The sequence below is a fragment of the Atheta coriaria genome, unplaced genomic scaffold (genome assembly GCF_025399875.1).
Source record: "Atheta coriaria isolate IRGN ID8LTWV9N9 unplaced genomic scaffold, Caltech_Dcor_3.1 hic_scaffold_9_pilon, whole genome shotgun sequence".
Lineage (NCBI taxonomy): Eukaryota > Metazoa > Arthropoda > Insecta > Coleoptera > Staphylinidae > Dalotia > Dalotia coriaria.
The window spans coordinates 694153-721810 of NW_027045451.1; the positions used below are offsets into that span (position 1 = coordinate 694153).

The 27658-nt window shown below is 37.1% G+C and overlaps 6 protein-coding genes across 9 annotated transcripts; 3 read left to right on the forward strand and 3 right to left on the reverse strand.

Moving 5' to 3' along the window:
* Window positions 1-733: 733 nt before the first annotated feature.
* LOC135798286 (uncharacterized) lies at window positions 734-2828 on the reverse strand. Of its 2 annotated transcripts, XM_065311081.1 has the most exons (6): window positions 2612-2828; window positions 2249-2549; window positions 1879-2193; window positions 1465-1816; window positions 1080-1400; window positions 734-1024 (listed from the first exon to the last, which is right to left on the reverse strand). In XM_065311081.1, exons 1-5 carry the CDS (start codon window positions 2703-2705, stop codon window positions 1104-1106), a joined length of 1359 nt encoding a protein of 452 aa, XP_065167153.1. In that variant the 5' UTR covers window positions 2706-2828; the 3' UTR covers window positions 734-1024; window positions 1080-1103. The 2 variants fall into 2 exon arrangements, with proteins under 2 accessions (XP_065167153.1, XP_065167152.1); XM_065311080.1 differs by having other exon boundaries at window positions 734-1400.
* A 693-nt stretch (window positions 2829-3521) lies between these two features.
* Window positions 3522-4233, reverse strand: mRpS18A (mitochondrial ribosomal protein S18A). The gene is made up of 3 exons (XM_065312126.1): window positions 4073-4233; window positions 3760-4020; window positions 3522-3696 (listed from the first exon to the last, which is right to left on the reverse strand). Exons 1-3 carry the CDS (start codon window positions 4176-4178, stop codon window positions 3587-3589), a joined length of 477 nt encoding a protein of 158 aa, XP_065168198.1. The 5' UTR covers window positions 4179-4233; the 3' UTR covers window positions 3522-3586.
* A 205-nt stretch (window positions 4234-4438) lies between these two features.
* Oda (Ornithine decarboxylase antizyme) lies at window positions 4439-8078 on the forward strand. The gene is given in 4 exon segments (XM_065312128.1): window positions 4439-4741; window positions 5999-6094; window positions 6096-6299; window positions 7018-8078. Coding segments are annotated over 4 exon segments (549 nt in total). The 5' UTR covers window positions 4439-4636; the 3' UTR covers window positions 7162-8078.
* Window positions 7894-9687, reverse strand: Orc4 (origin recognition complex subunit 4). The gene is given in 3 exon segments (XM_065312127.1): window positions 7894-8181; window positions 8184-9180; window positions 9232-9687. Coding segments are annotated over 3 exon segments (1278 nt in total). The 5' UTR covers window positions 9415-9687; the 3' UTR covers window positions 7894-8083.
* Window positions 9688-10398: 711 nt separating this feature from the next.
* LOC135799691 (uncharacterized) lies at window positions 10399-12730 on the forward strand. Its single transcript, XM_065312884.1, has 5 exons — window positions 10399-10498; window positions 10549-10624; window positions 10820-12236; window positions 12305-12439; window positions 12507-12730. The coding sequence occupies exons 1-5, from the start codon at window positions 10399-10401 to the stop codon at window positions 12585-12587; spliced, it is 1809 nt and encodes a 602-aa protein (XP_065168956.1). The 3' UTR covers window positions 12588-12730.
* Window positions 12731-13287: 557 nt separating this feature from the next.
* Window positions 13288-25807, forward strand: kay (transcription factor kayak). Of its 3 annotated transcripts, none has more exons than XM_065312122.1 (4): window positions 13288-13773; window positions 23723-23882; window positions 23950-24281; window positions 24345-25807. In XM_065312122.1, exons 1-4 carry the CDS (start codon window positions 13612-13614, stop codon window positions 24939-24941), a joined length of 1251 nt encoding a protein of 416 aa, XP_065168194.1. In that variant the 5' UTR covers window positions 13288-13611; the 3' UTR covers window positions 24942-25807. The 3 variants fall into 3 exon arrangements, with proteins under 3 accessions (XP_065168194.1, XP_065168195.1, XP_065168196.1); XM_065312123.1 differs by lacking the exon at window positions 13288-13773 and adding an exon at window positions 18393-18758; XM_065312124.1 differs by lacking the exon at window positions 13288-13773 and adding an exon at window positions 23075-23452.
* The last annotated feature ends 1851 nt before the right edge of the window (window positions 25808-27658 follow it).

The following is a 27658-nucleotide window of genomic DNA, read 5'->3' on the forward strand; positions in this document are numbered from 1 at the left end:
AAATGTTTAGATTGCTATATTAAATAAATAATAATTACACACATGCACACACACACACACACACATGAATATAGATATGTATATTTTGTGTATAAGACACGTCCACGTCAACGTGGCGGCCATTTTGCTTTTCAAAGTAATATATCGAAGCATAGAATCGAAAAAAAACTAAAGAAGAAACATATTAGGAATAACCGAAAAGTCTGACACAATTGGATTTACTAATGGAAACAAAAGACATAAATTAAAATCGTAGGCGAGCGAAAAGAACCAATATTACGTAGACATTGCTAAACTAACCTCCAAATTCTTAAGCTTTAGCTCTCTATGACACTATATAACTATTTACCAACCTAAACAAGCGAATATTTACATTATACTGTAGCTGATGTACACTCTCTTTACCAATGAAATCTTTACACGTTTACACGCACTTCAAAATGGCCGCTTGTGAGCTTCCGTTTGCTTGAACTTTTTGACTCACTCTCTCTGTTCTCTTGCTGTACATTTTGATAAAACTTGTGCGTTTACTTCGCAAAACCTAACTAAAAACATGTTTAATCTAAACGTAATACTTAGCAATTAATTCGACATAACCTCTATCTTGTTCGATGATGAATCCCGCCGTCTTGTTCAACCTAACCTAAACAATTACTGTGTCATATGTCTACAAATAAACACGAAACGAAACGAAGGCAGGAAACCGACGATACGCAATATATTCTATATCTAATTGTTAAGAAATCTATTTATTACTTTTTAATTCATGACAATTGTTGTGATTGCATTCAATTACGATTGCGTTCCTTAAACATGTATTAAGTCTTCCCATCAGAGATGCAGAAAGAATCGTTTCTATATGAATTGTTATCGATTGTTGATTCATTTTAAAACACTCACTTTGGTCGTGTTTTTATTCGTTTATTACTAAAGTGAAGATAGGCAACCAAATATGCATATGATGATGATGTACGCGTGAGTTATGCGCATGTGCTCATATAGATTTACTATATTCATGTTAGAACTGAAAAAAACAAACCATATGAGACCATCGGACGATCGATGTGTAAAACAAATACATATAAATTGTATTAAATCGTCGATTATTCCTCAACATGGTATTTCGCTTTCAGCTGGCGGCGGAGAATCTTCCCCGAAGGATTTTTCGGAATTTCATTCACAAAATACACGCCGCCCGTTAATTTTTTGTACGGCGACACGTGCTCAGCGACGAATTCCTGCAATTCTTGTCGAAGATTCTCCTTCGCTGTTACATTATTTCGCAGGACGACGAACGCGCGTGGAAGTTCGCCGCATTTTTCGTCTGGCACACCGATAACTCCGACGTCTGCGATGCTGGGGTGTTTTAACAAGATGGCCTCCAGCTCGATGGGCGAGACCTACACAACGATTTATTGTTATTGTTACATTTTGTGGTGATTTTTATATCTTTATATTGTGTACCTGGAAACTTTTATGTTTAATCAAGTCCTTGATCCGGTCCACAATGAAAATGTCGCCGTTTTCGTTGTAATAAACAATGTCCCCGGTGTGCACGAAGCCATCTGCGTCTATTGTGCTTAAAGTTTCTTTTTCATTGCCATAGTAACCGATAAAATTACTCTTTGAGCAAATGCAAAGCTCGCCGGTTTTGTACGCCGGTAAAACTTCGTTTGTTTCGGGATCTATTACTTTCCCTACGCATCCGGTGATTAATTGTCCTACTGAGCCGATATACTCGCTAGATGGCGGTGTGATTGTTGTGTAGTTGATTTCTGACATGCCGTAAGCCAAACGGATGTCTACATTTGGTAATCTGAAGTAATTTAATGATTTATGTGTTTAATTCTATGAAAAAATGTAGATAATTAAACTTACTTTGCTTTTATAGCTTTGTACGTCGTTATACTCAACATGGAACCAGCACAAATCATTTCTTTTAGGGATGATAAGTCGTAATTGACAATATCGTCATACTGGGCCAGGAATAAACCCACAGTGGGGACAATATACATTTTATTTACTTTAAATTCTTCCACTGCGTTAAGAAACACTTGTGGTTTGAATTTTTGCATGATTATTAACTTTTGACCGCAGTAAATGTTCCCAAATAAAGAAATAATGCCCATTAGGTGATAAAATGGAAGGTAAGCAAGAAGAATGTCTGTATTTTGTGTTCCCAATTGTGAATCACTAGAAAAATTGTTTGATTTTAATTTTTTTGTGTTTTTTTGTTTGTTTTACTTACGTTAGATAATCTAAAGCGCTTAAAATGGAGAAATTTGAGTGTACAACTCCTTTTGGTAATCCTGTGGTACCAGATGAGCAAATAATCATCACAGGGTCACTCGGAAGTATTTCTGAAGCTAAAAATTCATCAAAATCACTCATTACTAGTGTTTCTTTATGTTTAATTTGTCTTTCTGGTGGAGAAAATTCGTGGATTACAAAATTGAGGTTAGATTGTACTTTTTTAACGGTTTCCATGTTTGTTTTATTGCAAACAATTATTTTGGGTTGCAGCCATTTGCAAATTTGTTCCAATTCATCTATAAACCCAAAAATTAACATAAAACTAATTAAAATAGTGTAAATATTGTTTAAAACTTACAAGGAGTGAATGATGGGTTTAATGGAGCAAAGATGGCGTCTGTTAACAAAGCTCCCATAATGTAACTTCCAATATGAAGAGTGTTTTCAATCATCAAAGCAACAACATCTCCTTTAGACACTCCCAGAGATCGAAATTGTTTTGCAACGTGTAAAGCATTCTCCAAAATTTGATGATAAGTTATTGTTTCTTTAGTAATGACGTCCACCTAATTAAATATTCTTATAAACATACAATTTTGCAAATAATTACATCAACTTACGGCTGATATTTCATCTTTACGATAACTTAAGATAGTTTCACATAAAATAATCACTAGAGATTTTCTTTTGTCGCATTGATGCGTTGGCACTGCTTTTCCACGAAGATAATTCATCTTTTCACTTAAAATTTAATGTAATATGATGACAATTGCTTCTTGTTAGAAAGTTGAACTAGGAATGAACTTGTATCGCATTAAAATGCCAGTCATAATAATTATTCTTCAGTAAACGATGTGTTTACTACATTTTCCTTTGGACCCTGATAAACTTTAGCCCATTCACGGTCCATTTTACCAATTTCAATTGATAAGTGCACAATGCAAGTGCATTATAATGTTATAGTTATCTGACTTTGCTTTCTTATTGATTGCTTTCTAAAGTTTATCAAAGGCTGCTTTTGTTTACTATAAGTAAATGACAATTACTTGCATTTTATTGTGTGAAACATCTTTATCAACACAATGAATAGGCATTATTTGTTTAGTATTATTAGATATTTTATCAACACAGTAAGAATATCTAAAAATACTACAAGGTTTTGTGTTTAAAACACCCTGTATCTCTTGTAACAATACTGTGATTGCAAATTTAGAGTAAAAACAATGATTTACTTAAAGGAAAGACAAAAATCGTGCTACAAGTAAAAGTTTTACATTTTATACAAGTTTATTTATTTATTCATCAACCTACATAATTAACAATATCAAAATTCTTATTTTACTTTAATTGTTGATTCATCAAAGTATTTATTGTACTTCTTGTAACCATATCTCTTTGTTGGATCCTTTTTACTATTTGCAGGGGCCATGTTAGGTACTAAACCTAAAAATAAGCAAATATTATAAATAATCCACATTAAAAACAGCTCAAATAATGTATTATTACCAGCTTTCTGTGCCATTGTCACCAATGATGACATCTTCTTCTGTTGTTTACTACAGAGTCCAGTGATTCTTTTTGGCAGCATGCATCCATCCGACCGCATAAACTGACTAAGAATTAATACATCTGTATGTTTAACATCTAAACCAAGAGCACACAATGGACATTGATGCTTTGAATCAAATTTAATCATGTGTTTGCTCCTTGGAGACTCAACATACACTCCTTCAATGACCAATTCCTTGCCATTTTGTGTTTCTTGAACTAAAAACAAGTATATTAGTGTAAAAAAATATACATAGGTATATATTCTTACTTTGTTTAAGTTGTAAAGGTGTTGTAATAGTGATTGAACGAATATTTTGATGAATTTTAACAAAATTCGCTGATTTTTGAAGACCTAACCTGATGAGGGAAGTCATTTTGCTACTGTCGCTACTGCGGCAACTTCAATTACAATGAATACCATGTGGAAACTAAGTTTATTTAAATTTACAAATAATAACATAATAATAACAGCATTATAAACAAATAGTTATTTAAAAGTATAAGTAAATTAAAATTAAAGTTAATCTGAAATTAAAATTCATTCAATGTTGGTAGATAATTCGTAAAAACAAAAACAGTGACATTTTTTTCTGGTGTTATTGGCATCACTGGCTGTCAGCTGGTATTGGTTATCTCGTAATCGGGCCTTGAAGGCGCTCGTCGCTTCGTTGTGATTCATTTCGCATTCGTATTTTCCACTCCTGTCAGCCAACGTCGTCGCCCGTCGTTCCAAAGTCGAGATCGCCATTACGAGTCGTCTGCTCACCCAGCCAACGTTGTGCAACTGTGCTAACCGATTCGTGTTTAAACCGCCGTTTCGTTTTCGTTAATTATGTTTATTAGTGCCAGTGAGGCATTGAATTTATCAGAAAGTACGGAAAGTAATATATCAGAGAACTGTCTTGAAGCCATGCCTGCGTTAATTAATAAAAAGTCCATGTAAGTAACAACACACATGCCTGCCCTATCCGAACAAAATACCACAAGCGCCGCCCGCACGTACGCAATCATTTTGTGCATTCAGCATATATATTTCTACACTTCGACCTTGAAGCGTGCGCGCTTACTAAATTTCTCCAATTGAACCAATTCGGAACAATCAGATAGTTACTGTACGAAAACAATTATTGCCATCCGAATGTATCTGGAACGATAAACATTATCGAGAGAGGTTTATACGCGGCGTGCGCATATTTCATCCGCAGCGGCCTACAAAATCCAGCGGATCCAGTACTTTTCCATTACGTCGCGTCATAATCAGACGCAACATACGATAGCGCGCTTCTTTGTTATAATAACAATTTGTGTTGTTTAGATAATAATTATTCACTCATTTTCAATGAATGAAACCTGAATGCCGGCCGATGACATAAACAAAACATTCTATTCGCTTCTAGGAATATTCTAGAATATTTTTTCGCATAAAATAAAAAACTTGGCACTGACTTGCTTGCCCTTCGCCAAAATGTATATATTTGCAATGTAATCGCGGAAGTTCCTTTCACTAGTCGAATAACAACATGTGCGATGATGAAATGTCCACGTATATTTATTTATCAACATCATATGTTGATAAAAAAGGTTAATTACCTTTCATTTTTTATCATTAATGCTTATTAAACGTTTTAAATGCTTGCGGCGAATAGATTCTAGAATATTCTGCGTCACGTTGTGTGATCACTGCGTTTTTCATGATTGTGAACTTGAGCTGATTAGGTTTCATTAAGATGTGTGATAGTAACGGGAGCGTGATCATTGTATTTTGTATTTACGCCAATTTCGCAACTATTTTTAGTCGCGAATTTTGTGCGCACTTGGAACGCGCCGCCTCCGTTTGACGTGATAGTTAAAATAAACTCCGATATAAACAATAATACGCTTATTTCGCCCCTTGGAACTCTCGCTCAGTGTGATAATTGGTGTGGTCATACACACTTCGGTGTAATAATCACTGGAAAGTATTCTTTATTAGTTATTTCGAGAAAATGGTTGGCACAATGGCTGCAATTCCATTGATAAGGTATAACTATAAATAGTTTTATGATAAAACTGGTTCAAGGGTCAACAAAATATTATTCTGTGCGGCGCATTTTGTTTTGTTATGCTGACAATGCACCGGTTGCATTGTGTGTTTTTTATTGCTGCAATTGACTAATTGTGATTTGTTTGTTGTGTGTGTCAATGTAGGGAGAACTTCATGATGAGCAGTAAACGTTCCGCCGATAGCGAGTCGTCCGAGGACAGCCTCTCTAACTCCATGTCTCTGGGTGCAGGGCCTCTGTGGTGGTCCTGATGCCCCTGGGCACCCCAGGGGCGCTCCGCCGCCATTGCGGCTTACTTTCCGCACTGGACGCCAGCCTTGGGATGCCGTGCTCAGCGGCAGGACGCTCTACATCGCCCTGCCGCCGTGCATGCTGCCTGAAGGCTCCCGTGAGGCATTCGTTTCCTTGCTGGAGGCTGCCGAGGAGAAGCTGAATTGCCAGCACGTTGTCGTTGTAAGTTTTTGGACCAGGGGGTGTGAATTTTGGGTAGAAATATCAGTATTTTGTTGGTTTTATTCGAAAAATGCGATTTTTTCGTGATTTTTATCTGAAAAATACCAGTTTTTTTGTATTTTCATTTGAAAATTGTTGCTTTTTGGTATTTTTACCCGACAAATGTCGATTTTTCGATATTTTTACACCAAAAATGTCGGATTTTCGATATTTTTACACCAATAATGTCGGTTTTTCGATATTTTTACACCAAAAATGTCGGTTTTTCGATATTTTTACACGAAAAATGTCGGTTTTTCATTATTTTCGCCCGAAAAAGTCGATTTTTCGATATTTTCACACGAAAAATGTCGATTTTTCGATATTTTTACACGAAAAATATCGGTTTTTCGATATTTTCACCCGAAAAATGTCGATTTTTCGATATTTTCACCCGAAAAATGTCGGTTTTTCATTATTTTCACCCGAAAAAGTCGATTTTTCGATATTTTCACACGAAAAATGTCGATTTTTCGATATTTTCACCCGAAAAATGTCGGTTTTTTGATATTTTTACACGAAAAATTCAGGTTTTTCCATATTTTTATTCAAAAATTTCAGTTTTTCGACGTATTTATTTAAAAAATACCGGTTATTTCCCAATACCGGTATTTTCCACCCTATTTTATACATATTTAAATAAACTACTTTATAACAAACAATTTTACTTATATTTCAGGTGTTCCCAAGTGATCGCACCGACCGCGCAATGCTGGTGAGGACGTTCATGTTCCTCGGCTTCGCAGTGTTGTCGCCGACATCACCGATCATCCCGCCTCAACAAGCAGCTGGAAACATCTGCATGCTCTACACCATCGAGTAGTCCGAAACGAAAGCCTCGGGACCCTTGCCTTGCCTGTCCACACATATTAAATTAATTGATATATCACCTATCTTAAACAAAAACAAAACAAGAAACGAATATTTTCTATTTCAATTCGATCGCATTGCGCACGCGTATTTGTATCAGCTGCGCGAATGAATTCTTCTTACTTTTACGTTATAACTATTTGGATCATTCACTCACAACGATAACGATTTTCATAACTATAACGGGAATGATAAGCTAATGAATCAACTCTCTTGGTAGATTATAGTTGGCTTAGTATGTTGATATATAAACTAGTAGTCGGTTAGGTGTTTTTTAGAGAAAACAACACAAACTTATAAGATAATCGATTTGAATGCTTTTTCATGAACTAAAAGTGTCAACAGCTGACGATATGTGGACAGCGACGCAAGGGAGCATACTTTAAATCGTGCGAACTTAAGCCGTAGTACTTGTGCGGAAATATAACCCCTAAAAAAATGATGAAAAAAAATACAAAAAAAGTACAAAATCTTACGAAAAACACACAAAAAAATGAGATAGATTTTTGAGTATACATAAATATATTAAACAAATCATAGTTTATTATTATATTACGGATATTTAGTTATAAATATTTGGAAGTGGGTGATTATTTGTTATCACGACGCAACAAAAACTTATACGAATGGAATATGAGCGGAAATTTTTATTAGGACAGACGGTTATCGAAACAAATAGTCAGTATTTAATGATTCAACGATTTTTTTATTTTGTCTTCATTCCATCACAACACAAAATGTATTTTAGTTGTCTTGTCGGTTGCGTTCTTGCTTCTTCTTAATGTAACTTTAATATTTTATTAGTTCGATATTGTGTACGTGTATCCAATTCGCAAATTATTGTTCAATACATACCAATATTATAATTTATACGATCAAATTAATGAGCTGATTGCCCATTGCGCCACGTCTGTGGGTAAACCAGGAAAGCGTTTTACTGCGTCCATGATTTGTTGTTTTGTAACCAAAATCGAAACATTTCGTATTCTTTCTGAGCGCGATTGTGTTGCGCCCCTGCGGTGATCGGTTGAATTAATTCCATGTTTATAAGATGTTCGTATGCTTTCATGACGATAGGTCTTTGGACATTTTGTATATTGCTGCTGGAGTTAGCGAATTTTGCGTATCTGGTGAAGATCATTTCGAAATTCATCGGTTGATTGTCGTAGATTTCGCAGTGATGCTTCATACTGATCAAAAGACAGATTTCTAACACGCTTAAGTCCAGAAGTTGTTCAGACACGTCGTCTTTTTCGAATAATTCAAGTTCTGCTTCGAAATCATCACAAGTTATGAAGGGATTTTCATTGTTTAGTTTTGTTACGACTGATATAACCATGTTTTTCAGTACGTTTTCATTTAGGCTGATATCTAGACATCTTTGGATAATTGTTCGGAATTTTTTATCTTTTATCAGTTTTTTGATTCTATCATTCCATTCATTTATGTATTTAGTGTTTAAAGATTCATCTTTATGTAGTGTTAGCATATTTTTCAGTCTTTCTGTGTAGAAATTCAATTCGTCGCCATTTTCCGTGCCAGGAAACAAAAAGTATTGACGATGTGAGAAGCGACTTTTCACGCGTTTTTCTAGTAATTCTATAACGTCCATTCGACATGTCACACCCAAGACACAGATTGGTGCTTGTGCTGATTGTGATACATCAAATAAATTATAGAGTAGTGTTTGATTTGTGTGTGAACAAAACAAATCGAATTCTTCTATAATGAATAAGACGCTGATTGAAGTGTGTTTGTTGCCCGTACGTAGACATGCCAACAAAAATGCTAAGTTCTCTGCAAAGCTGCCAAATACTTTCTCACCAACTACATTGTCTAGGTTCATCTGTGTTGTGATGGAAACCAGTGCCAATTTATCATCAGTGTGTAAAAATCCATTGAGATAGACAATAACACAGTTGTTTTTGAAGTGTGGTAATTCTTCTAATTCAGATAGGACGTTATTTACTAACTGTAATAGTTTAGAATGATTAGATGAGTTTATACTAGGTTTATTTTATACATACTTTGGTTTTCCTGATCCTCTGGGTCCAATGAGCAGAGCTGAGTTGGATTCTCCGAATTCAAGTGTTCTATGCAACAGGTCATAGATTTGTTTGCGCTCCTTTGGATTACCGTCGTAGTTATTATTAAGGAGGATGTTTCTTTTGAGTTTAATTCGCGTTGCTTTTAATGGTGTTTCCATTTTGTTAGCAAAACAAACCTAAGATGATCAACAGCTGAACAAGTTTCGCGCGTTTTTGTAACCTTAAACCAACAAAAAGCTCGTGGTTCATATAAATTATAACGTTTTATTTAAAACTACTTAGTTCATTCATTTGATGTTGACAAACAATGCAATTATAGGTAATAAAATAAATTTAGTACCTGTCTACAATAATTTAAACATGCGCGATAAATATTAGTTTCTTAGTTGCCAATAGATGGCGCTCGGATGCAGTATTTAGATATTTCTGGTTTGTATGCAGTGAGAGTTGTTTGTTAGTGGTAGTAAGTGGAAGTGAGCGTATCTCAATCAAGGTCTCAGGTGTTGCGATAAATTGAGACTATTAGAAATCATTTATTTTATTTTGTTTTGTTTACAACAAATGTTTAGTTGCTTTACATCTCTAACTAGTAGAATTAATCTTAAAAGTTGCTTGTACCGAAACAAAATTCTACGCTCGCATATGTAATTTATTATTTTGCACTCTTGCTAGTAATTACAATATTCAATTTATTTTCAAACATATTGTATCTCAAGAATATTTAAATTATCAACGGCGATTATCTTAAAGCAGTGAAAGATCAACATTTAGCAACATCGCAGTGTTTAAATCTGGTTCCCTCCAGTTTATCACCAGATGTTGGTACGTATTCACGCTGTTATGTTTACTACCCCCTCTTCATACTCTCGACGTAGTACACCAAACGAAACCGTTGAAACGCGTTGAATTTAATCCGAAATTGCAAACCTGTTTTGTTATTTCTTAAATTAACAGCCGCAGATATTCCAGTGCAACCTAAAAGTGCTCAGGTGCGGTAATTCGTGACAAGTTTAGTCATGTAGACATTCATCATTCTGGTAAGTCTCTCCCACAGATCAACATCCAACAGATTTTTAACGTGTTTGTTTGGTACAGGATGAAAATATTCAATTTCAACAAAGCTTGAACCTAATTTAACTAAAATGAAAGACACATTAAAAGTTAAAACACGTTCGGGACGAGTGGCAACGAGAATCACGCTTACAACCACACCATCCAAGTCTAACAATCAAAAACAGGAAAGTACAACAAACAAATCAGATTTAAACACAACCACAACTGAAACCAAGAAGGTTACATCAAAGAGAAGTACCAGAAGTACACAGAAGACAACTACCTCTTCAACAACAACAACAAATACATCGATTAGTACTAGAAATTCAGTTAAAAAAGTACCAGTGAAGATAAATTCGACAAAAACAAAAACAGAAGAACATAAAACTAAAAAAGTGAAACAACCAGTGAATAAATCCCAAAAACTTGCTGACAAATCAATCAAAACTGATGAAAATGATAATTCCATCAAAAGAAGATCATCCAGAATCTCAATTGACTTCCACGGAGTTACAGGCAGCACACCTATTGCAAAACAACAGAAAACAGCATCAAAATTGACAAAACTAAAACTATAACCAGTACATTACCAGTTTATAAGAAACCACTTCAAAAATCACCTAAAAAACAAGTGCAATTCCGAAACAATGCCAAAACATTACGACCGCGTAAACCCAACAAAAAATACGTCGATTATGAGAACTCTCTAACGCAAATATCCGACGAGGAATCTGACGATGATAAAAATGTGCCGATTTATAAACAAATCAAGAAAGCACCAGTTAAAAAGCCTAAAGATGTTTACGAATTCAATGCTGACTCGTACGATAAGTCACAAAGTGATTCCGATAATGAATACGATAAGGAAATGATTCAAGAAATGAAGCAGATTAAAAAAGTGGAAAGAAAACAAACAGTTGATAAAATTATAAAGAAAATTGTGCGTAAAAATCAAAATAAAAAAGATACAGCTCCAGTTGTGAAAGAACCAAAGGCAAAAGTTGATGTAAAAGTATTAAAACCTGTAAAAGAAGCAAAGAAAATCAATATCCAACAGAATATCGTTGTAAATATACCAGAAAAGAAGAAAATGGATGAAACTCACGTCATAGATCAAGATATTACTCCACCAGAAGAAAATTTCGTCTCGGAACTTGTAGATTCCTTCATGCAACCAGAAAATGTCAATAAAACTCAACATATAACGTTTAAAAGACCAGAAATCGGTGGTTTTCATCGTGTGTATGCAAATAGCACTATGACAAAAGCAGGAGCGTCATCTCCAGCTAGATCTAATTTAATTCTACGAAATGGTCCGTATTTTCTACAAACCAAAGGCGATTGTCTTCCATCTTTCAATCAGGACACAGTGCTTAATTCTACAACTGTAGAGTCGCATGAACCTTTATTCAACTGTCGTATAAGTGCAATTTTACCACAACCTGCAACAACTACAGAAAACACTCAGGATACTCATGTAAAACGAACAAAACAAACAAGTATTTTAAACTTTATCTCTGCTAAACCTTCTGAGGAAGATAATATGCATTGTACGTTGTTTGATGAGCATTTAATGATGAGTCCAGTGAAGAATTCAACGCCTGTTCGCAGTATTAACATCAGTCCGGATAAACGGCGTGTTTTGCGGGATTTGACCAATATTGGCACGCCGGAAAGGGAGGAATCGGATGTTGAGTTCTTTGCGTTGAGCGCACGAGCTATTCCGGTCGCTGGCGGAAAACCAACTCGTTTTGTACTCAAATCACCTAAGAAAATCGAAAATAATGTTGATATTGATGTGGAAATTGAACAAAATCATGATCAACACACGCCTGAAGATAGCCCAGCTGCTGATTCGAAAAATTTGGTTGATACAAAGAATCTTGTTGGTATTTATGAGAATTTCAGTCCTTTGGAAGTTACAAGAGTAAGTTTTCTAATGATTTTTCAAGTTTTATTGGTTTTACTAACTGTTTTGTGCAATTTTTGTTACAGAATGAAATGCCAAGCTTTACTTATACAAGAAGACGCAAACGACTTGCTTCCTATACTTCTGAGCCTTCGGATGATGCTGTGGATGATCACAAACCGAAAAAGCGTAAGAAAAGAGAAGAAATGACTAAAAAAGAGGTAATAAACATTTAGTACAGCTTTATTTGTGTTAAAATATGTATTAATCTTGTTTATTACTCTTCAGAAAGCAGAATTCCAGTCCTGGGCAGCTTCCTTTAATAAAATGTGCGAGGATATTGAGGGAGATACGTTGGAAGTCGAATAATATCAAAAAATGGTTTGATTTTTTAAACTTTTTTACTTTTTCTTGAAAATTAATCATAATCTGATCTGTACTTTTGTACCTAAATGAAATGAAATGTAATATATAAATTATTTGATACAAATAATAGAATTAAGCAACATGAATTGTTGTTTTTTGTGTTTTTGACAACAATTTTGTCGTTTTTCGTGCAAATTTGAGTTGTATTCACTTCACGAGTTCAGATTTTAAATTTATATATTGGAATGGTGTGTATTTCGAAGTGGACAACGTGTGACATATTTAGACAGATATTTTCTTTGTGCTTTTAATATGCATAACGCCCTGCTGGATAAATTTATGCTTTTGCATCAGTTAAATACACGAAAATCATTATTTTGAACCAACAAAGAAGTTTTTACTATGTAAATGATTTAAAACAAACATAATTTGTGAAATATTGATTGAATTCATTTAAATATTGATATTTTAATCGAATTTCGGTCTTGATATATTTCCAACAAGTAAAAAACGCATACAATGAAGAAACACCGCGTGGATGACTCATCGTTGATTTCCAAGAAGTCGTCGTGTGTTTACGCGCGTTATCGTTAGAGTTCGCTCGTGGGCGATCGCGCGCCGCGTTCACCCGTTGTGTGTGCTGCGCGCTGCTCCCGTGAGTATATTTTTAGCCGTGACATCACGCGCACGTCGTGTTGCCACTTGGGTCGTTGTGTCCCGCACATTACACGTTTCGGCAGGAGAGTTCGCCTCTCACACAACATACACACACACACACGCCTGCCTTACACGCTCGGTCGGTGGTTTCTCAGAAGGAGGGCATCCCTGCGTGGCGTGACTCATCTTTCGCACTTGCAACCACACACGCACAACCAACCAGAGTGTTGTGTACGTCGTGTTAGAAAGGTAGCGGCGTTGCGTTTTTGTTTTCGTTTCGGTTTCGATTTCGCGCAACGCAACACAACCACCGCTAGGATTCTATTGTCGCGCGGTTAATCGGTTCGAAACGTGTGTATTGAGACACAAGATGAAGATTGAGCTCAGCGATGGCATGTCCAACAATTCGGACTTCTCCAACGATAGTCACGTATCGCATTTTTCAACCTCCAACGCACCGACGGACTTTGGCAGCGCGGATTTCGGAGGTGTTGCACCAGGCAGTTTAATTCTCACACCTAATGCCATCAGTGTAAGTGTTTCACTCCAGTTTTACTAAAATTCCAATAAGAGTATCGTTTGTTGCATATGTTATTCTCGTGCATGCGCATTTCACGGTTAATTTGTTTCACCTCACAACAACTTTCGATTTTGTTACGACATCTTACAGAATAACACAAGTTCAACGTAAATTTTCCATACAATTACTTCTAATTGAGTGATTAAAATCATATGCGGACGAAATCAAAACAAATGATTACTTGTTTATTAAATGTTGTGTCTGATTTGCAAATTGGGAAGCGCTTTATTGTTTAAATATGCGCGCTGCGTTTATTAAACAATGCACGCGGTGGACTCGGGTGCAACTTGTGTATTCAGTGTATTGAACTGGCGAAATCATATAAAAAAAGTAGTGTGGCACGTTCGCGTTTCGTGTTCCCCATCGTTACAATTGCACATGTCGCGTATAAATGCCTAGGGGTGGCACAAATCGGCACGTGCCGGTTTTATTTCCTCGAGGGGTGCAATGGGTGCAAGTCTTGCTTAGAAATAAGCGTTCTGTACTAACCTATTACAATATTTTAGTGTAATTTCTGGAAATTATTCTTTTTTTTTGTTTTTGCGTGTTTTATGATTTAAAAGATTGTTTGTATAATCGTGGGATTTGTTTATATATGCTAGAATATTTGATGGTATCTACCTTGTGCGCTTTTCCCCTTTATTATAGAAGCGTGGAGGGTTTGTGTCGTGCGTAGTTCAGTCGGTCATGTCGGACTGACCACCCCCACATAGTATATCACTTCACCCCTCGAAAATCGATCGTCTCGTAAGTTTCAGGCGGCGCGTCTCGTCGGGAAAAGCGCAAGAGAGGCCAAAATAGGGTGCATAATTTCGTGTTGGAGCATTAAAGGTGGGAAGTGTAAACATTTCCCTTAAATTTTACTCAAATAAAATAAATTATTTGTTGTAATTTATATAAAAAATGGGGAAATGTGTTCAACTTTGTTGGTTTTTATTAATTTTCTCTGTGTAATGACGTAAAATATTTTCATTTCAAGCATTTATGAGCTAGAATATTTTTTTAAAGATATGACATTGATGGTAACATTTGAAATATTGTTGTAATTATGGTCCCAACATCCCTACAAATTGCAATGCAAATTTCTATAACTTAAGCACGATTTTTCAGCTAATTTGTTGGGGTGCACGTTACGTTACAACAAAATCATTTAAACAAAACACAAGTGAATACAACTGAGCGACGCGAAATTCATATTTAGACTTCAGGAAATATTTACCGGCATTTTTCAAGAGTAATTAAGTTTTAACCAGTTTATAAAAGATTAAACAGGTGCCAATTCGCGTAAAATCTCTATATTTATTTATTTTTTGATTCTCGGTGTAACGATAAGTCCCTATAACATGATAAAATATAATTTTATTTTATTTCATCATAGATGGCGTTAGAATGCACATATTTGCATTAAACTTGTTGTTTTGATTCTTCGATACAATGTTTCACTATCGCCGAATTGCTTGTTTGTGTTAGTGTATGATAAACAGATAAAAATCACTAAAACATGTCGATTTACGCTGCGTGCCGCATTTTATTATTTAATAACACAACACAAAAATGCATTCAACAATTTTATAACATAAAATACTTAAAATTTTCCTTAAAACTTTAATTTTAAAGCATTTTTTATACTATAAATTATCAGCTTTTAAACGGTAAACATAAAACCATAAACGAATCACTTCTTATAAATTATACTTTATCAGCACTTTTGATAGGGAGCTCGCATTACATTACAATGCATTACAATACATTGAAAGCAGATTAAGTCAAAGTAGAGAAAGTCTACCAACTCGGGCTGCGCTGTATTGGAAAAGGGACCGTTTATCGAAAAATGTTATTAACCAGCTGGAATGCTCGCGCGCCTCGGCCATTATGCATGCTGATGTTGGAGACTTGGAACTCCACTAGCGGTGGGCACGTCGCTTTGTTTTTTAAACTAAGTCAAGTAGTTCAAATACCGCTTGACCAATGACCTCGTCGACGTGCCCGGGTGCGGATACTTACTAGTTATTAGTTTTTCACTCACATGTCCATAATATATACACATGAATATTTTCCTTGTGTTATCATACACGGTGTTCAATTTCATCAGCAGTAGAATAGAATAACTGTGAATGTTTTATTTTATTGTCTTCGCGGACATATTGTATGTTTACATGTGCGTATGACCCGACCTGGCAGATGCATCGCACATAGGCAATTAAAGCAGGCGCAGTAGTTTTCTTTCTTTGTGTTTCTTTATTGTCTCCGATATTAATTATAGTGGATGTTTTAATTGTCATTTAAAAAAAATTATATTAAACTAGCTTTAACCCGCGGCTTCGCTCGCGAATATCTAAAATAATGAAGTTGCTTCCGTACGCGTCTGTAGTCACAGAAAAAGTAACAATGATGTAGAATGGCGGGAAGTTTAAAATGGCTGAAAGTATAGTCTATGGAAGTATAGTGTACAGTCTCCATAGTGTAGTCAATTGGATTTGATGTTGACGTAGCTGTCGGTAATACAGTGTGATAATACAGTGTGATGGTACTATAGTACTTAGGTTTGAGCTTCATTGCTGGAATGCTAGATGGCGTTAAAGTAGTCAAATAGCCAGATGCAGAGGTATTAATGGCTAAACAATTTCTTTATTTTATTAAAAAATCATTTTTTTTATTAAATAAAAAGTAGCCTATAACCATTCGGGGACCACTAAGAATATGTGTACAAATTTTCACGATGATCGGTTAAGTAGTTTTTGCGTGAAAGTGTAACAAACATCAGGACTTTTGCATTTATAATATTAGTAGGGATTTATATGAATTGTGAAATAGTTGAGGGAGTAGTGTAGGATGGTTGATATTTTGTGAGGGGTGCAGTTTTGGGGTGGTGTTTGTGCGGCGCCGGTTGTGTTTAGCCCTGACCTTGGGGCGGCCCCTTCGTATGTTGTTCCAGACGGCGCGCGCGGTTGAAAAATCGATATTTCGCGTCCTGTTCGTCGAACTCGTCCTGGCCACCTCCTCCCACGGATGCACTTGAACTCGTCCTCGCAAACAACTTCGGAATTCGATAATTTTCAGTGAAAGTAAAATACCGTAAGATGTTTTAGATTTGTGGGAAAAATTAGGGGTGGGAAATACCGGTATACCGGTATTTTTTAAACTAATAAATTAAAATTTATTATTTTTACTTTTCGTAGAGTCTAGGGTTCAATACCGGTATTTTTTTCAATAAAATAAAAAAAAACAGTAATAAGTAAATGGGAGGCAAAAGAATGTTGAAAAATACCGGTATTTTAAGGAAAAAAACGTTACACCGGTATTAATACCGGTATTCTACACCCCAAGTGAAAACCTATTTTGATAAATTTTTCCTCAAAAAAAAAATACAAAGTTTACCACGTGAACAAATTTTAATCTTTTAAAAAATCTTAGTTTGTTTTGCGTTTTTGGCAGATTAGCGAAACGAGGCCATAAAAATTTGCGTCTATTTCAATTCTCTGGGGAAGTTTGATGATTAGTTTTGTTTGTTTGCACGGCACTGCGTTGACAAAACTTGTAGGTCTGTTTGATAATTTTGGATTTGTCAATGTGCCAACCCGAATTTCCTATGAACCATCCTCGTATTTATTTATTAATTAAAATTAAGAAAGACGCGTGTTCAAGTCACCTGATGCTTTCGACACCTTGGCAAAACCCATTGATAAAATGATATCTTGTTATTGGAAGGGCAGGATATTGATTGGGTTCCTGGAAAGCAATTTATCACGATAGATTTATGAAAAAATCTAATGGCAAACAAATAATTTTTATTATTTTTATCGAGAAATGTTTAACACTTTAACGGAATTTTGTTGGTATTTCAGTGGAATATATTTGTAAATGCGCTCTTTGTTTGCACAGCTATACAATCCACAATCCACAATGAATGCGAACAATCAAATAATCGGTTTCTACATTTTCGGTGCATTCGTATGCACCATTTGCACTGCACAAACATTTTTACCATTTTTGTTTTGCCCGGAATTATGTTATTGTTACCAGCTGTGTGTTATGCATTGTTCACTGTTGTAATATGTTGATTGCAAGTTGTGTACTGCACTAGGGTCAGACAATTAAAAATGTATGATATGCATTTCATAACATCCAACAGTAACATAAAAGTTAGGTTAGGTTATTTCTCCCCCAACGCGTTCCCCTACATCGATCTGGTTTCTCGGTAGTGTCACATTGCATAACCCACCTTTCGTGCGCCAGCGAAATGTTAAATGAACCAAATAACAAGAAGGCGAATACAATAAAAAAAAGTTAACGATGCGGGATTCCCGAAATCACTCGCCGAGTGGGGGCAGATCGACGAATTCGCGGAACACTGCCGAAAATTTCATTCGGACGATGTTCTCGAAAGTACTAATGCTAAAACACAGCAATACCCCCACTTGTTTTTTCACCAATATGAGCGAGCACGCAGTAGTGGATAATAAATGCGTGGGAGTGAGACGTAGCGAATTGCGCGTCGCGGCCTTCGCGCGCGCGCGCGCCCAACACGTTTCAACGTATACACAACGCATACAACATTAACGTCGCGATTGCTTTTCATCGAACGTCGTAGAGTGTCGACGTCGCGCGCGCGGCCAGCCTGAATCAGTCGCCAAACAAACGTCGCACTGATAAGCACGAGGTGGAACCACCTCGGATATATATTCTCACAGCTTTTTAAACAAACAGACGTGTCGTTTGTCACTCTACGAAGTTTAACAACACCACAACTCTTGCACGCAAGCGCGCAAAAATTACTACTTAACTTAAACTAGTTTCGAAAGTGCACGCGCACAACTCGCCCACCTATGTCTCAGCTGGTGCCCTATTTGAATTTTGGACTCGATCTGTCCCAGGCCGACTTTGAGGACTGCGATATGTACACCAACTACGATCCCATTGCGCAGAAAAACAAAATGGTAAGTTTATCGATAGAATACAATATTGCGCTGATTCATCATCACGTCGCGCGCTTGTTTCGGAATTACGTAACGTGGATTACGTTTTCGACGAAATTCGCAAATAATTACGAAAAGTATTAAGAAGTTTATGTTTTTTTATGATAACAACTCCTTCATTATTTTTTTTAACTTTTGTTTTGTTTACTTGCGATTTATTTTTTGTTTTCTTGCATCACCCTGTGTGACTTTCTTCAATTGACTTTTTAATTGAGTTCAATTGTTTGAAGGCGCCATTACCAGTCATATCTATTCGCAGAATACCTTTTAAAGTAAATAAATTATTACTCTTATCTTGTGTTTGTGATAAAACGCAAAACGAAGACTTGTATAACGCGCATGCGCAGTGGTAAGCTGTCAAGAATTTGATTTGACTATTTTTAGTCATGATAAGATTCCGAATGCGTTTTATAGAATGCACGATAACGAATTATCTTCGTTTCAACATTTATATCAACAATATAGTGCGTTTGCATTATGTGTGAGTCATTTATTTCAACTCGGGACCGAACACGTGCTAAGAAAACAAAATGGTGGCTGCGATTTGTGTTTTAAGAAAGAAAAATACAAGAAATATATTCGATTGCATTATATTGTGTAATAATGTGAACCGGACACACCAAAATGGACTTTCCTTGTGTTTTTGTAGGGTAAAACTTTCTTTCTTGCGGTCGAAATCGGCAGGCGATAAGAGAATCTTTGAACGCGACCGGTGTGCGCGCGCGCCACGATGACGCACGCACGCGCCTGGTGCTTACGTCACGGCTATTCCGGGTAGAGCAACAGGTTGGAGGAAAGAAATCGGCGCTCGTGTGCGCGCTGCTTGCTTGACACGCCACGTTCATTCATCTATTATATTTTCTTACACGATTGTCATTCTGGAATGTTCGATGAAAGACGCTCAATACGTTTTGAAATCTTTCGGAATGCCTTATATGGACTTTGTGTGTGCTTTGCTTATCAGTAAAGCAGTGATTAGCGATAACATTATTGGAGCGTGTTGGTATAGGTGTTGGGCGTTTTATGTGCACGCACAAAGGCACGTCCAGACCGCCTTATCAACAACGCAGCTCATTAGATTGATTTGCTAAATATTGAGTTTGCAGCGCGCCGCCGAGTTATTTGTTCCGTTTTGTTTAATTTTTCTATTTGCTCAATAATATCAATATCTCGATAATGGGTTGGGTTTTTCCTCGATAAGCAGTTTTTATCTTTACACCTATGAAATTTAATTGAATTACTTTATTTTATTTTAAGTTGTAAGTTTTTCGGTTTTATTGCTTTGCAAGTTACAACTTGTTTTGTCTTGCTTGTTGTGCGGCGTCGTCTACCTGCCGAATTGCTGTATGCAGAATTTACGCGCCGGTGTAAATCGTTTAAGCAGAAAAAAGATTTCGAGGACGTTTGACGTCAGCGGCGCGCGGCGCTCGATGTCATGTGAGTGTATATCGCCTTGCCATTACCATCCGGCGAGTCGTGTTGTGTGTTGTGTTGCTTCGCCCACAATAATGCGCATTGTCGCATGGCGCGCGTATCGCTTCGGTCGTCCATCCGTCAAAATCCGATCCATCCGCGATTCCTGATATCCCAAAACGCAGACGCTCGTCGGCGCGGGGCTTGTCCAAGATAAGTCAACGGCGCTCAGTCAGTCAGTGTGCATTCGGCCGTCGTCGCGTGAGTTCGCTGTGCAAAAACTTGTGTGGAATATTTATCTCAGGGATTATTTAGAAATATCATAAGGTGCGTATTGTTGGTTTACATTTTTTTAGCACTCGATAACTGTAAACGCTTCAATTCAACGACAAACAATTTCGATTTAGTGTGTTAACTTGTTTGGTCTACTCGTGGCGACTGCGCGCAGGCGCTATTGTGCCACGGCTAATTATGATTATAAACTAATAACATTGTTTACTTACTACTCGGATTCGATAACGTATTGTAGCCAGGCACAAAGAATTAACCTTTAGTTTATTTAGTTTTTTTGTAACGCAAATAGCGTTCAAATACAGGAAACTGTCGCCTAAAAAATATTCACACCCATTTTTCTTATCACCCGCAACAACCACACTGTTAATATACACGCTGTAAGTACATTTCAATCGTTAGTTTAGTTTATTGCAGAGACCTTGATGTTGGTACCAGTACGAGTACCAACAACCAACAACCAACTCATCAAGTATTATTTATTTATTATTAAAAAATACAGTTTTGTGTTCAGTTAAACAACAGAAACAAAAGAAAAGAACGAAGGACGTTTGCATGTAAGTTGTGCGTATTATCTCTGATAAGAGCGAAATTTCTTCCTGATGTGTCGCAAGATCGCGCAATGTGCGTCTCAGCGTAAAGTAACCTCATTTAAACGTTTTATTATTCGGATAAAAACCTTGGCGCATTTTCTGTGGGAAAATCACTCGCTACAAATGACATTGTTCTGTCTCTGTGTGTTTGCTCTAATAGAATAAAACTATCTATGGTCAGTCCACGGCCAGTCGGTGAGATCGTGAACCTTACTCGGGAATTTACTATAAGAGATCGCTTGACAGTTTTACACGCCGCTTAAAATAAACACACACGCGCATAATTCACAAAGAAAATCATGTGCAATAAACAACGCGCTTTGTACGCGCGATGAACAAAGGCCGTGTTTTTGCTTCTGTGGAACATAATTAAACAAAAACAACGAACAACAACACACCCATTATGTGCATTATACACCCTCGGGTGGCTGGTAGTGGAGGATATTAAGTTATAAATTTTAATTTTGTGCCGGCGACGTTAATAAAACGCAAACATATTTTTGTTTTATTTGCGCTGATTAAACAGGAAAATCAACGTCTTTGTTGGGAATACGCCGAAATACTCTGTCAACTGTAATCTTTTATCGGTAAATATTGTAATATTGACTGATAATGACGGTGTTTGCTTACGCGTGTGAAAAAACGCGATGCCTGCCTGCGCAAATTTATATTTGCTTACTTAAACTCGAAATAGATTTCGAAATTTAAAAAAAAAACGAATCGAAACGAATTTTATACTTATCTTATGAATGGTTTTACTTTTTTTGTGTATGTGTGTAAGATTATGAATGAAAAATGAGTAATGCTGCACATGGTACACACTACACACTTCTCTGAAAATCGCGAAATCGTACACGTCACTATTAAATAATTTGTTTTCGAATTACGCAAAGTCAAGGTCAGTGCATCAGCTAAGTAAGTACATAGTAGGTATGTGCAACAGGTGATGATAAAAATGACACACTTTATGTAAATCTCGTTGCGTGTTGCAATTAGCTGAATTAGCAAAGAAATAGTTTAGATCCGGATTGGTAGTGGTGGTAAACTGGTAGCAATTACCAGTGGGTAGAAGTTTTGGATGAGTCATGCGTTTGGCATAAACAGCACTCAGCGTGTGCTGCGCTCTTTCTGCGTCTGAGAATCCGAGCATCGGAAATGCTAGAAATTCCTCCGGAAATCAGGTGCGCACTTGCTGCGCAGTTGTGTGTGATGTAGTTTGACCTATCAAATTCGCCACGCTATTTTTATCACTTCATCTTGAGTAAATGTTTTTCCCTTTTTGATTTTTTTTTTGAGAGTGGCTTAGGCTTTTATGTGACTTATGCGCGCTGAAAGAATGCGCTGTGGCGGAAGTTGCGGTAATTAACAGGCGTCGTCTGACCTAGCGGCGGGAACTCAGCCACCGCAAGCGCCTGTCGATTTATTGCCGACAAGCACGTTGCACGATTGTCGGACGTGCAAACAAATTATTTTCAACTTTACTAGTCGAATCATTAATAACCTAGGAGGTTTTTTTGTTCACATTTGCATGAAAAACGCACGTTTTGCGGCTTTTTGTAGCTAAAAATTCACGTTTTTAAAATTTAAAAACAAGATGGCGTTGGTTGTACCGTTTTTTAAAGGATAAAATAGTTTTTTGCACTTGTGCATTTTGGCAAATCGCCAAGATGTGCACGCATTGCACTGATTTATTTGTGATTAAGTTCTTAATTTAGTATCACTCGTGTAACTAATTTTGCGCGCTGGACTGATTAAACAAAGGATCGAATCGAAACTAGATAGAGTCGTTTTCGTTGACGCGCTGTGCGTGTATCTTCGCATCTCTCGTATTGTATGTTGTTTTGCCGCAACAACTCGTTATATAAATAAATAGTCGGTTAACGCTATGCGTTACCTCGGTCTAAATTTAAGCGACTTGCGGAATGGAGTCGTGGGCGCGATTCGTACGAAATTCGCGGCGTCGTCGTCGCCGTCGTCGCATCCCATCGCTGCGGCCTGTCTCAATCTTTGGCGCGCTGTGCACCGGGAAGCAACGCCGGCGCGAGGCTTCTCCCGACCGAATCGAAATCGCGGCGACGTTCTAGCTCGCCCAAACGAACGAACGAAATCTAAACCCAACCGAACAATAGTACAAAACTTAAATTATTTATTTAAACAAAACGAATCTACAATCGTGAATCAAACGGTTATCACAAATTACTAAATATACTATTAATATATATGCGTTAATAATTAATATTAACAACGAATTTCAACGAATCGACGAGTAAATCGCAAACAAGTGGAGTTAATATGATGGCATTCATGGATCAAAAGGAGATTGCCACCTTCTTGGCACAGGAGCTGTTCTATCAGCAGGTAGAAAGTTGAAAAAAAAAAAAGGTTTTAAGAACATTTCTAATAACGATGATTGTGTTTTACTTGATTGTGACTAATATTTTGAAGCTATTTATTGTTCGGGAAACGCTTAGTTTTATTACATTTGATCACTGCCAAGTTCACTAAAAATACACCACGCGCGCGAGCATTACAAACACGTACAAACTGAAATAATACCAACTACCAGGAAACTGAGCGCTAGACTGCCAAGAATAATAATAATAATAATGTGATTTTTTGTTGTTACAGTTTATATCATTGGAAGGGTTGCACTCGGGGGTGCCCACGCGAACGACGCCCACCTTGACGCCAACAACCCTTCGTAGTATTGAACAGACGTTCATCGAGCTGCAGTCAAAGCCACACGAGAACGAAGCCGGTTTCGTTCCTCCGATGGTACAGTCAATAGGTAAATTAAATTTTTAATTTTATTTGTTTTAATGAAGTTAATAATGTGTGTTTTGATATTTGAATAGGTAACAATCAATACATACCGGCATCGGAAGCTGATATCTACACTACAATTACACCCAACGGTAAATCCAACACCATTTGGAACTCGAACATCTCCCAATGCAGTTCTGAAGATAGCAATACCAGTCCGTCGCCAGCCGACCTCCAGAAGAATATGCAATCGCCGCCGCCAGCTGCAACTACACGGAGGAATATGGGCGGCAGGCGGCCGAATCGTGAGGTGAATTTGCCGCCCGAAGAGGAGGAACGTCGCCGTGTTCGTCGCGAACGCAACAAGGCTGCTGCGGCGCGTTGCAGGAAACGCCGCGTTGATCACACAAATGAACTACTTGATGTAAGCAGTGATTTTATTCCTATAAAAATTGATTTTAATTTTTTTGGTTTTAAATTTTTATAGGAAACTGATGAGTTGGAGAAGAAGAAGCAGGAATTGAAGCAAGAGTTTGCGGATTTGAGTAAATGTCGAGACGAACTGGAGGAACTTTTGGAGCGTCATCGTCCGCGCTGCAAGCTGACCGGCATGCATTGCCCGCCTAGTCCGCCCGAAGAGAAACCCTATGCGATGCAATTCGAACATCCAAGTATGCAGCGCGTGAAGACGGAACTAATAGATACACTGCAAGATGATGACTATTACGGGGTGCCGTCGCCGGCCAAGAAGATCATGCTTAGTTCAACCGTACCCATTTCGAAACCGAACCGCCCCAATTCCCTCAACGTCGGCGGGACCACCCCATTCGGGATGAATGCCCAAGCGACAAACAATAACAGCAAGTCGGTTTTTGATGATGCGCTTGCTGGAATTGGCATCACCACACCGTCCACCGGTATGCACTTTAACTTTGAGTCGCTGATGGTTGGAGGCACTGGCCTCACCCCCGTCTCTGCGCCATTGATTCCTAACTGCTCCACGCAGCAGAGAATACCGGTGTCGATGAGTGGCGATATTGTCTCACCCGAATCGTGCGTGCCGCCAAAACTTGTCAGTTTATAGGAGCGGTGTTTTTGGGGCGAAATTATTGGATCGTACTGAAGCTCAATCAGACATGTTTTTTTTTCTGCTGAAAGCGCTCAGTCCATATTTGTCTTCAGAAGTCGAAAAACATGCGCAATCAATATTTTGGAGTGATTGCTTTGTTCTCATGTAGGTTCGAACAAGTGTTACCAAAATGGCCAATATTAACTATTAACATAATGTACGAATTCATCATTGAATTGTTGAGATTACATGAATTTTGGAGTCGCGTGCGCGGTCAAATTGTCGTCGTCTTTTTTAAACCACGGCCGCGCGCTTTACTTGTGTCATAATTTATTGTATATTTGTGCGCGGCCGTTTGTGCTCAACTTTGCTACTTTGCTATATTACATACGATGTGTAATGTTGCCATGAACATGCCTTCATATTGATTGTAAACGAAAGAAGAGTATATATTTGAATTACCGTTGTACCAGCAACACAATCTTAAGCAGAAAGACGCAACTTGCGGAAACTTTGGATGATTAAATCAAAAATTATTTATAAATATTGAGAAAGTATTGATTATATTATAATGAAATGAATAATAATAGATGATATGATTATATCCATTATTAAAATAGGAACCCACTGATTCCTATGAATTGTCAAACGAAAGCAATTGTGTTATTACATTTTAAGAAGAAATTTGATATATTTAGAAGTATATTATATATTTATATTGTATATTCAGCAATATTGCAAAAGGCTGCAGATGATGATCCATTTTTGTCAATTTTGTATCTTAGAATTGTGGAATGATGCAGAAATCGCTAAAAAATTTTGTATTTATTTTATTGCATTGCTAATATTGTATAATAAATTAAATATATCTTTATAACAAATTTGTGCATGCAATTGTATGGGGGAATGGAGTACGTGCATTGTTGCACACAACACGGAGATGGCAAGCGAGAGGTGCGCACATGCGCGACCTTGCGCATACTCGGCGCACGGCGTAAGCACTTTCGTCGCACGCGACTTTAGTTGAGCCGGGTTGCTCGAAGTCGCGTGTTTGTCCGCGCGCGTTCGTCGCGATCCGCCGCCATATTTATTGTGAATTTGATTCTTTGTTTACTATTAAATTAAGTTTGCCGTAATTCAAAACGTTTTAAACGAATGTGGCATTAGACTTTCGTTTTATTATTATTGGACGGTGTCCAACCGATCGCTGATGGCTGCTACGAACCACGAGGAATATTTCATCTTCGCCATGGATCCTCTGGTAAGACAATAATTAAATTTACTTTCGTATTTTCGAATTTAATCTTTACAACGTCCGAGTTATTGTGGTGGCATTTTCTTAAATATTTTTTTAACGTTGCCGTCTTAACGATCTCTGTTTTTTTTTCGTTATTATTTTCCGACGCCTCTTATTTTTCGATTCGAGATTACGAGATATTAGCAAATAAAAAGTTCTCAAGTTAGCACTTTCAGCTACGTTTTTGGACCCTTTGCTCCACGAAATTTAATTATTTTATATTCTAGTTTAATAAAGAATTTTCGTATCTTTCATAATCTTCTATCCGTTGAATGCTAGCGCATTTAATTTACAAGATATTCGCTACCGGAAATCTTAAAAAATACATGTTGCAGCATACTTTCCGTAACGCGAGTTATATGCGAAGTCGTGTGTGCGCCGTAGTACTCGTTACTCTAGAAATTGTTGTTTTTTCTGTACAACAGGCAAACGTGGTGTCCCATTACCTTTGGAATAATTTTCCCAGATGCAGAATTTAATTCTTTATCACCCTGTATTTGATATTATTGCGAGATAATTCCGTACCGCGAGTTATATTTGTAGTTGTGTGTGCGCCGTAGTACTTGTTGCTCTAGAAATTGTTGTTTTTTCGGTATAACACGTGAACGCGGTGCCCCAGTAACTTCAGAATAATTTTCCCTGATGCAGAATTTAATTCTTTATCACCCTGTATTTGAATTTATTGCGAGATGAATCCGTAACACGAGTTATATTCGAATATTAGTTTAGCTGCTATGCACTATTATCGTTTATTGACTCGAATCTGTCAAGAATTCGGTAGCGGTAGCGGTAGAAGTGACTCGTGTTCAGGGCACCGTACAAGACCAGCGGTAGAAGTGACTCGTGTTCAGGGCACCGTACAAGGGCAGCGGTAGAAGTGACTCATGTTCAGGGCACCGTGCGTGGATGATTGTATAGCTGATTTCATCTCTTATATAATGCATTTTAATCAGCTTATCTTACACCCCCTCTTGGCAATTTTTGCCAATTGATAAATGTCACTTTTTAGCACATTTAGTCGCGTTTTTCGACCTTTTACTGTGAGAAATATAATTATTTTATATTTTTATCTGATAGGCAATTTTCCAATCTTTCATAATCAACAATTCGTGGGTTGCTATCTCTTTTAGTTTAAAAATATTTATTATCAAAAATCGTGGAAAAAAAGTATCAAGCACCCCCCCTTGGCAATTTTTGTCTTAAGACTTAAAATGTTGTCTCTCATATTTCCCTTTTAACTATCCTATCTGATAGAAAATAATCCGTAGATTAAGACGCTGCGATCAGATCTTATTTATCTCTTTTAGTTTACGAGATATTCGCGATTGAATAAAATAGGCAAAAATTGATAAATGTCACTTTTTAGCACTTTTAGTCGCGTTTTTCGACCTTTTACTGTGAGAAATATAATTATTTTATATTTTTATCTGATAGA